Source organism: Sorghum bicolor, chromosome 7, assembly GCF_000003195.3.
Source record: "Sorghum bicolor cultivar BTx623 chromosome 7, Sorghum_bicolor_NCBIv3, whole genome shotgun sequence".
Taxonomy (NCBI): Eukaryota; Viridiplantae; Streptophyta; class Magnoliopsida; order Poales; family Poaceae; genus Sorghum; species Sorghum bicolor.
Window position 1 is genome coordinate 5,826,022 of NC_012876.2, and position 9,964 is coordinate 5,835,985.

Genomic DNA, 9,964 nt, shown 5'->3' on the forward strand with positions numbered 1-9,964 from the left:
CCCCCCTCTAATTGACTCCACGCTCCGCCACTGCCAGCAGGGTCGTCTTCGTTCTTCATCGTGTAGGATGTCCGGAGACCGAAGGAGCAGATGCAAGCCAGCATGCCGCCGCTGTGTTCTTGGCGGTGGCCCGCATCTTGGAGCTCCCATCCGCGAACTTGCCGAGAAGCATCCTCGTCCAATCTACACCGCCGTCGGAGATGCTCGCCCGCACCTCTTAGTGCAGCCCCAGTCTTCTCGCGTGACCCCGGTCTCATCCCCGTCGCCGAAGATGCTCGCCAAGCCTGACAGTTCACACAACTAGAGGTCAAGATCGAGCTCGCTATCACGGGCCCTTGCTTGGTGAATTCACGAGTAGGAGGAGCGCTGAGGAACAGATGTGGGCCACCGAAGGAGAAGCAGATGCGGATTGCCAGAGGCCGCGCTAGGGCTAGGGGCTACATTGAAGGGGAGGGGCACCGGGGGGCGAGGGGTGAGGGCTCCACGGATGGGGAGGGGGGCGCCGGGGTGTCGTCGTGCCCGAGGAAGGGAGACATGCCGAGCGAGCACACAAGGAGGCAAGGGGCCTCCATGGCTACGAACACAGAGGAGAAGAGGAGCGCGAGCGCAAACGAACCGGGCGGTGACGAGATGCCACTGCGGGGCTTAGCCAAGCCTGACCACGGAAAAACAAAATGCCATCTTATTTTTCCACAGCCCGGCTAAGGTCTCTAAAGTGGCTTAGCTGAACCTGCCTATAGACTATTTAGAGCATCTTATTACAAGATTTAGCTATTATGTAAAATAAAAAACTCACTCAAAGCATAGAGTTCCACAACAGCTTTTGTATATGATAGCTAGTGAGGACGACATGCTATATATAACAAGCGAGAATTTAGGGATAGCAAACTTGTTATTCTAGCAAAGCAGATAGCACATCTGTTGGACTTCAATTTGTGCTTTAAAAATGTAAAAATAACCTAGATAACATGAATAACATATCTGTTGGAGTTGCTCTTATAAGCAACCAAACAATTGAAAGTAAACTTCATAGAGCTTAATTAAGAGCCAGTGACCCAACTAAAGAGGCCCGTAATTGCCCGATACACCCTGAAGAGATTTATTTTTCCTTTTTCCCTGTCTCAGTCCAAACAGGCCGGAAGGGGAGGGCGTTTCTAGTATCTCCGGTTCGGCAGTATGGCAATAGTGATGGTGATGGCCACACGGATCAAAGCAGTAGTCACCAAACCAAGTTTGATGGCCACGAGGCCCCTGAGCAGCTTCTCCGCGCGTCCCAGATCTCCGGGCACCGCCGTCTGGTTCCTCCCGGCCGCCGCCCTCCTCCTCCTCGTGCTCCTCCGCTGGTCGCCCATGGGCTCCTACCCTCCCGTCTCCCCTCGTAACAACCCTTAAACCATCCATTCGTTTGCAGTTTCTTGATTCCCACCAATATTTTGTTCCAGTCGTGAAATCCCGCCCCCTTTTCTGGTTTTCGCGTCCGCAGGCGGCTCCGGCTCGGTCCCGGCCCAGCGCGCCGAGCTTTACTCGAAGATGGCGCGTGACCTCGACGAGCGCGGCGCGGCGTTCCTCAAGGGCGGCGAGACGTCGCAGTCGCTCACGCTCTCGGACCTCTTCGACACCGCAGCTGACGGTGCCGTCGTGCCCAGGCTCAAGGTGCGGGCTTTCTTCCCCAACCCCGTGCTCTGCTGCTGCTCACGTTGGTTGACATGTGCTTGGCTGGGATGGTTGTCGCTGAACTGAAATGTGCTTGGCAGGCCGCCGACCCGCCAGTGCGCGCGAATGTGCTCTATATGGACCCCAAGTTCGCTGCTGTGATCTCGTGAGTGATGTGCTTTGCCCAAATCTATTGGCAGCATGCAATTATGTTTAATTGTTCCTGAAATATGATGCTCTCTCTCCCTGCAAGAGAGAAGAACTAAGTTAGTGAGCCTGTAGTTGGTCAGTTGTGCTGTGTAATTGTTCCTTTTGGGAGGTCAGGACAGTGCTTTATTCAGTATGTTTTGTGCTTGCAGGAAGGCTGTCAAGGACGTATTTCTTCCTTATTTTGATCAAGGTACAGCTTCTGTTATGTTATGGCATCCCATACATGTAGAACTATAGAATTTTATCTACTGAATTCAATTGGCCTGATATTTGAATGCTGCTAAGTAGAGTTATCACTTATCAGTTCAGTTGCCTGCTGATTGCTTGGTTAGTGTCACAGAAACCAACAACTTTGTTGAAGCATTTTATCTTGAACACTTTGCTTGGTTGATTTTTTTTTTTTTTTTGCAGCTATCTGGTTCCAAAATACGAGCATGTACCACTTCAGCATGTTTCACGCCTCCCATCACTTGGAGCCCATTGTAGCAACCGAGGATGAGGTGAGCACACCCTCTGATCAACCTCTTTGAGCATGGCAATTGGAGTTTTTATTGACATATCTATATGTGATATCCTTGAGATTGAAGCCGAAGTGGAGGCAGTAAAAAGAGCCGCCGAGAATTTTTGCCCGCTTAAAATTGTATTGGACAGAGTGGTTTTGACCTCAACCGGTGTGCTTCTTGGCCTGTGGCAGGTTTGGATCTTGAGAGACCCTGTTCTGTCTGATTTTTTCTGATTGATATTAAGCTCACATAACCTTAGTATGCAATCCTCTATCCTGAGTTCCTAAGAAGTATTCGAACTGAAATATAGATAATTATATTTGGTGTGTTTAGGTTGAATCTGGCACTGATCCTGCAGAAATCCGCTCAAGATTGAGAGAAGCTCTTCCTCGAGCACCTCAAAAGCAACTGGTATGGGCAGCCCAAGATTCGATAGAACTGTTAAGTGATTTTTATTCCATTGCCAAGAGATAGCATTATCTTGGTAAAGAAACGTCAACAAAAGAACAACATTTGCCTAACAAATTGCTTTTGGTACCTGGCTAAATTTAATGTTCAAATATAGCGATGCAGTATGTAGTCATTGGTACAGATGGCTATTTACATAATATCTTGCACATTTCAATTTAATCTGTCACCTAACCTGATTTTTGGATTTGACAGTATGACCCTGTTCTGCTTCACACCTCCTTTGCACGAATTCTCGGACATCCCAAGCTCCCAGAAGAGGTATCCCACTTATAATTTGAGTTTTACTTTGCAATTTGCACAGTTCTGTCTTTCCATCAACGTAAGGCATGTTTTAAATTTTTACAGTTGAACTTGCAAGCTTTGACCAAGAATTTGTTGAATTATATATGTTAATGTACAAAAATTGCATCGAGAAATTTGTGTGCAAACTTCAAAATATTTTTAGGATGGTGTTGATTTTGCTGCAATTGACAATATATTGTTATTTAAGAGACAATAGAGGTACAAATGTACTTTTAAAGACTCCCACCTTCCAAAATATGTTTTGCACTGATGGCATATGGTGTATTTGATTCCATTTTGGTCCTTAAAAGATGTTTACATTCATACTACTGGGCAGCTAGATTCTAAGTAAAACCACATAATAAACCCACAGATTAGTGTTCAGAACACAATCATATCCTCTGCTGTACTGCAGAGGCATTATGAGTTACTGATATGTGGGCTTGCTCTCCCTTCTGGCTCACATGCCAGTGACTCTTAATGCCTCTGCAGTACTTCAGGGGATATGGGTCTGTTTGGAACTGCTGTGTCTTATAGAGAAGTGTTTCCTCTTTATTTTGCTATACTTAAGGATGTGTAACCAAACAGAAACTTTAAATACTTTCTTCACCCTTTTTAGGGCAACTTCATCTAATTTTATCTACATGATAGTGCATGGAAGTACAGTAATCCCAGAGCAGATAATGCAGTCATAGTCTTTGCATGTTTGCTTTGTTACATCCTTTAATTGTTTATTATTTAATCTCATGTGAGACTCCAATTTCTATACCCTCCTGTAGCAAAGTGCGTCGTCTTTTGATCATGTCAAGTTCTTCCATGAGCTGGTTGTTCAAGTTAATGAGAAGATACGTGGCTTCCAGGTAGACTTCTTGCTGCTCATACCCATGAGCTGGTTGAATGCAAACATAGCATGCATGGTTACCTATTTACTACCACTGTTTTTCAGGCGACGGTATCAGAGCTATGGTATGTCGAAGAGTATGATGTTCTTGCGCTAGCACTGAATGGAAAGATGAAAGTGCGGAGGCTCCACCTTGGATGCAATCATCCGGGCAATTAAAGTTATAGAGGTCATGAAAACGGGAAAGGATTAGGAGATGCGCAGCCACGAAGCATATTTTTTTGCTTGCCTAAAGGGCCACCTCAGCCTTGGTTCTGCCGAGCTGAAAGAGATGCTCTACAGTCTGAAACTGGACTTACCAACAACTGACAAGCTATATTGACGAATGTTTATGTAGGAACTGTATGCATGTTTTAGTGGTGTATGTAGTGTATTACTTTTTTTTGAATGCATGTAATGTAATTATTTGAGCACAAAAACTATAAAGTTTTTGCTCACTATGTAATGAAATGCAGCTTATGTTCATATTCTGTTTAATTTCTCCCTCATTCGATGAATGAAGAACTGAATTTCTTGTATGTGCTGCAGCATAATTGTGCCACAGCTTTAAGCTCAAAAAACAATACGCCTGTGCACATAAGGTGTGGTGTCATTTTACATCGGCTCGTCTTTAAACGTTGTGTGTGGTTTGAAGACAACGCCATAAGGTGCATGTTTGGTTCTTTTAACAATTTTGCCTTGCTTTGCTTGCTTGGGCAAGGTTTGCCTTGTCAGATTAGGCAAAGCCATTTCCACTCTTGCTTTGGCAAGAAAAAAGTTGCCAGCATAAGCTCCAAGGTACTCTAGCCAGATATCTAAACTAACATCACCCTTCCATAACCTTTGCTTGGTGAGTTTACACATTTTCTGACAAAAACAAACTTGCCTGAAAGATAATATGTTATCAAACTTGCCCGAAAGATGAGATCATTCCATATGTGTATTTTGTAAGACCTTATTTGGATGTTATCGGATTCACCTCGATTGATGCGAATCTGACTACATCCAACACAAGGCCTAAAGGGACAGAGACTCCATCCCTGGTTTTCCAACACACTAGGACTCCGTCCCTGTTGCCCCCAACTAAACACTAAGGGGGTATTTGGTTAAATGTGTTAAAGTTTAATAGATACTGTAGTATTTTTGTTTTATTTAGTAATTAGTGTCTAAGCATAAACTAATTAGGCTTAAAAGATTCGTCTCGTAAATTATTCTCTAACTGTATTTTTAGTTTTGTAAATAGTCTATATTTAGTACTCCATACATGTGTCCAAACATTCGATGTAATGGGAGTTAAAAAAAAACAGGCTTAAAAACTTATAATGTCCTCCTGCATAGGCCGAGTTCATCTCGAAAAACAAAATTATATGATATAAAACTACCTTGGTTCAAATCTATTAACATTATTTTTAAATGGCCAATCTCACTATTGGGTGTGAAATCAAAAGTTTTAAATGTTAAGACTGCACCCAATCTAAAACGCCATTCTCTCTTATGACTGGAGGCACACCACTCTGAGTGACTGGAGTAATTGCAATCAGCCCATGTTCTCTGAAACTCAGAACAATGGAGCTATCATGTTATTTGGTACTCCTATTTGCAGACTTTGCAGTACAACATTTCAAAGTATCTTTGGTCAAAAAACATTTCAAAGTATGAATGTTTATCCTTGAACAGTAGTGTAAGTCCATGAAAAGCACGGTAAGAACCACCGCCCCAACCAGCAACGACAATGTGACTTCTGCAGTGACAACTGACATCAAAGGTTAGTAATAAGACCTTTCTGTGAGGCCTTTACAACATCACATTGTCCTTTCGAGCCGGATAAATACTGGCTTGACAAGACGGCAAGGAGATAACTCACCAAAGGGGGAAGAAAAGGTACCAGGAATACCAAAAGGAGAGAAAAATATGATGACGAAAGAAATGAAATAAAAACTAATTTACATGTTGCTATTCTAGATCTATTGCCCAGCGTGCTTCATAACCTCCGATGGACCTTCCAGATTCACCACCTCTGACGGACCTTCTAGTTTTCTCAAACCAACTTCACAGTAGTTACTAATGTCAAAATTGGTAACAGCATGAACACCACGGAGCTCGATTGCTGCTAGGTCATAAGCTTCTGCCGCCTCTTCTTCAGTTTCTGCAAACCATAGTCAGTTTCAATTAAGGATAATTGCGGCAGTAGCTTTCTAGCTGATAGAAAAGAGAGATTTACTTGTGTGGCCCTTAAAAAAATGCCTCTTCCTTGTATGGCCTCTTTTTTTTTTGGACTTCCTTCTATGACCCTTAAACGAATTTTCATTCCTTCTATGGCCTTCCATCCGTTTTCAGCACTTAACGGTGTTAAGTGGAGGGTAAAAAGACCATAATACCCCTGGCATGAAAACTTTTTTCACAAAGTTTGGTTTGTTTCTTGTATAAATGAAAATTTTGAGCATATACTGTGCTGTGATGCTGTCGAAATATTTATTATGATCCAAATATGTAGTGTTATAATGTCTAAATTGTCAATTTATTTGTTTACTATTACTCAAAATATACAAGAAACAAACCAAACTTTGCAAAAAATTTGACGCCAGGGGCATTATGGTCTTTTATCCTCCACATAACACCGTTAAGTGCTAAAAATGGACAGAAGGCCATAGAAGGAATGAAAGTTCATTTGAGGGCTATAGAAGGAAGTTAAAAAAAAAGAGGCCATACAAGGAAGAGGCATTCTTTTGAGGGCCATACAAGTAAATCTCTCGATAGAAAACCTTTGGAAGTTCCACAAGGTATAAGTAGTAAATTACAAAACTTCACTCACCAAAGGTCCCAAGATAAATGTCTTTGGTGTCTCTACTCTCACCAATCCTACCAATTCTTGCTTGCCATTTACCATCCTTGCGTCTGTTGGTAAAAAATTGATTAGAGAAAGTTGAAAACTTGCAGCAGGCAACTAAAACTTCCTTAGTTAAGCACAACACAAAAAAATTGTTGTGTTCAAAGGAAACCAAATGATTATTAATAGCAAAGCAGGAACGGCACCTGGTTACACCACGGTATGATGAAGTACCTCTTGAGAAACAACTGCTTTGCCTGTAATAATAAACCATAATGACAATAAATAATTATCACATAACTACTACAATATAATTTTTTCGACTGTACCACTGACCTCCTTATGTAGGCCACAAATTCATCTTGAGACATGGTCTTCATAACCTCAATTTCTTTCTCATAATCAGAAATCTGGTAACACGTAAAGCTATTAATGCAATTTACTTTTCAGTTCTTGAACAAGAAATGCCAGTTCATAGCATATATCATTAAGTGCTAAGCAACATGAGATTCTTACATTGAAGTTCAATTTGGTGTTTGGTCCTGTGCCCCAATATTTAAGGGCAGCCAAATCATGTGCCTTTGCAGCCTGCTCTTCATTAACATAGCTGCCTGTAATGGCAGAAAAGAAGTTAAAACTTGAGCAGTTTTTGTGTTCCAAATGAGCCCCCTTCGATGAATAGCAACACTCACCTAAGTACACTGAAGACCACAGTAGCAGCCAAGAACAGAAGCCAGGTTCAGATGCACAAGATTAAATGAAGGATCAGCTAAAGAAGACAGGAAATTTAGGACTACTGGACAAGTAAGCTTTCAGGTGTTGATGACTCTTCATCCAAATATTTACATGGGCATCAGATAAAATCATGGACCATAATGCATTTTTAAGCATAACACTTGTCTTGATCATCAATTCACTAATAAAAGATTGATGGTACCCGATGCACCCATAGGTATTAACTTTGTTAACCCAATATCAGTACTATCCTAGTCCCATGATCTATCCCCACCTTTTGAACAAGAACTGTTAGAGCGTCCGCAGCGGCGCTATCGATTTCGATAGCTGCCAGTAAATTACTCTCTTTAGCAGACACTGTGATCGCCGGCCAGAGGAAAAAGCAAAATGCACCTATCAGCGTTCGCTTTAACAGACTCCGCGCTAGCGCCAAAGAAATCGCTAGTGTTTCACTTTTTACTCGTTTTCTCCCTGCCACGTCAGTACGAACCTCGTACCGAGCCTACTGAGCTGGCGATTTCATCGGCTGTTGGGGACGCCCTTATAGGAATGCTAGGTGACTTGCTGACCATTGGTTTGTGTATTGAAGTCATGAAGTGTCAATTAAGACACCCTGAAAACAGGCAAGGAATAGGATTGTAGTTATATTTCACTGAATAACTACTCTGCTGGGAAAAAAAAGAAACACAATTCTGGACAGCTGATCTTGCAATCTGGTATTAAGTATACTTGTGTCGCTGATTACCAAAGGTGCTGATTACCAAAGGCCATGAATTTTTTTTATGCGACACCGTCACAAGCACTCAGTGTGCGACACACCGACACCCTGTGATCCCATGACACGTGTACTACTTGCTCCATTCGGTCGTTTGGCTTTGCAGGAATCACGCACTGTGCGACTCGCTCCATTCGGCGGTTGCCTTACTTGTTGGGCATGGATACACGCGTCAAACAATCACAAGGTGTCGCACGTAGGGTGTTGTACGACGGTGTCGCATATAACTCCTTTCCAAAGACAATCGTGCGCACATGGCATTGGCATCCCTAGCTAAACCGCAGCAACGTTCTAGCCGAAACATTCAGACGATTTGACAGTGAGCTAGAGCTCGAGTTCGAGGTTGGTAGCGCACATACCGTGCTTGCCCTTGCGCTTGCGGCCCTTGACCTGGCTGGTGTTGTCCCATAGGTGCGCCTCGTACTTGCCACTCCACTTGAGCCTGCCCCCGGATCAAAGCAGCAGGCAGCAGCAAACCACCCAAATCAAACCAGAGCACAACCTCAAAGTCACCGACTGACAGGCGTGGCAGCACCCGCGCACCGCCGCGCTCATACTCATACCTGGTGACGCCGTGGAACTTTGACGACCGCGGCGCGGCGTACTTGCGCATGGCCTCCGCCACCAGCTTCCCTCCCCCGCCTGCTGCGGCTGCGCTAGCAGCCACGGCCCCGGCCACGGCCCCGGCACCGGCCAGCCTCCTCTCATCGCCGCTGCCGCCGCCACCGCCGACGACGACGGCGAGCTGCTTGTCGAGCGCGGCGATCTCGCCGCCCCCGCCGCTCGCCTCCGCTCCGGCCGCGTCGGGTTCGCCGGAGACGACGGCGGGCGGGTCCGGGACGGCGTCCCCCACGTGTCGCTCCACCTCCTCCTCCTCCTCCTCCTGCGGCGGAAGAGGGGCGGTGGGGCCCGCCGGCGATGGGGGGTGGACGGTGGCCATCGCTGCGGCCTTGCGGGCGGGTAGGTTGTTGCGGTGGCTTTCGCGAATCTTCAAGTGCTCGCGTCACGATTTCACAAACCCTAGCAGAGGTGGGCCTGTGGGAGTGGAGTGGAGGTGGGAGGTCGGGTCGGGACGAGAGCTCAGCACGGGGCTTGTTTCGCGTTTCTAGTGGGCCGTCCTTAGGCCCAGACGGCTGATATTACATTTATTTTTATATTTCTATTTTTAGATTTAGATTCGAATACGGGTAGTATTTTGCTACATGAACTATATAGATATGTTTATTTTATTCATCTTAAATTTTTTAAATCATTTGATTTTGCACTTTGGGTGGTTTTAGTGATATAATAGTATGTTAAAGGTGATAGATTAGACTAAATTGAAAGTTCACAGACCAAAAACAATTTTAAAGATGTATTGGAAAGTTCATAAGAAATTTCAAAAAAAAAAATGCCCAAATATTTTTGCATGAAAAAGTTATGCAATTAAAAATACAAAAAAAACATATTAATCCTAGAAATTTCATAGAATTCTTTTACCGTGGAAATTATGAAACTAGTTTACTATTTTTTTTAAAAAAAATAATCATGCTCTATCTTATGGTGCCTAGCTTGAAATTTTTTAAACTTTTATGGACTCTTTTGGTGCTTATTTTCTATTAGAAGCCTCATTATCTATTTTAGTTAGT

General features: G+C 43.9%; 2 protein-coding genes across 2 annotated transcripts; one reads left to right on the forward strand and one right to left on the reverse strand.

The window, feature by feature from the left end:
* LOC8080882 lies at positions 1,152–4,538 on the forward strand. Its single transcript, XM_002443886.2, has 10 exons — positions 1,152–1,378; positions 1,484–1,653; positions 1,755–1,819; positions 2,013–2,053; positions 2,275–2,363; positions 2,444–2,557; positions 2,700–2,777; positions 3,030–3,095; positions 3,899–3,979; positions 4,066–4,538. The coding sequence occupies exons 1-10, from the start codon at positions 1,177–1,179 to the stop codon at positions 4,177–4,179; spliced, it is 1,020 nt and encodes a 339-aa protein (XP_002443931.2). The 5' UTR covers positions 1,152–1,176; the 3' UTR covers positions 4,180–4,538.
* On the reverse strand, positions 5,631–9,369 carry LOC110437035 (AP2-like ethylene-responsive transcription factor AIL1). The gene is made up of 8 exons (XM_021465097.1): positions 8,900–9,369; positions 8,696–8,778; positions 7,519–7,527; positions 7,343–7,437; positions 7,163–7,236; positions 7,033–7,083; positions 6,812–6,894; positions 5,631–6,145 (listed from the first exon to the last, which is right to left on the reverse strand). The coding sequence occupies exons 1-8, from the start codon at positions 9,274–9,276 to the stop codon at positions 5,964–5,966; spliced, it is 954 nt and encodes a 317-aa protein (XP_021320772.1). The 5' UTR covers positions 9,277–9,369; the 3' UTR covers positions 5,631–5,963.

Excerpts from the sequence above, each read along its gene's own strand:
- LOC110437035 (XM_021465097.1), bottom strand. The coding sequence starts at position 9,276 with ATGGCCACCGTCCACCCCCCATCGCCGGCGGGCCCCACCGCCCCTCTT. Across the intron at positions 6,895-7,032 it reads TCATACCGTGGTGTAACCAG|ACGCAAGGATGGTAAATGGC; the intron begins GTGCCGTTCCTG and ends TTTTACCAACAG. Across the intron at positions 6,146-6,811 it reads CATTTATCTTGGGACCTTTG|AAACTGAAGAAGAGGCGGCA; the intron begins GTGAGTGAAGTT and ends TATGGTTTGCAG.
- LOC8080882 (XM_002443886.2), top strand. The coding sequence starts at position 1,177 with ATGGCAATAGTGATGGTGATGGCCACACGGATCAAAGCAGTAGTCACC. Across the intron at positions 1,379-1,483 it reads CTACCCTCCCGTCTCCCCTC|GCGGCTCCGGCTCGGTCCCG; the intron begins GTAACAACCCTT and ends TCGCGTCCGCAG. Across the intron at positions 2,054-2,274 it reads TCTTCCTTATTTTGATCAAG|CTATCTGGTTCCAAAATACG; the intron begins GTACAGCTTCTG and ends TTTTTTTTGCAG.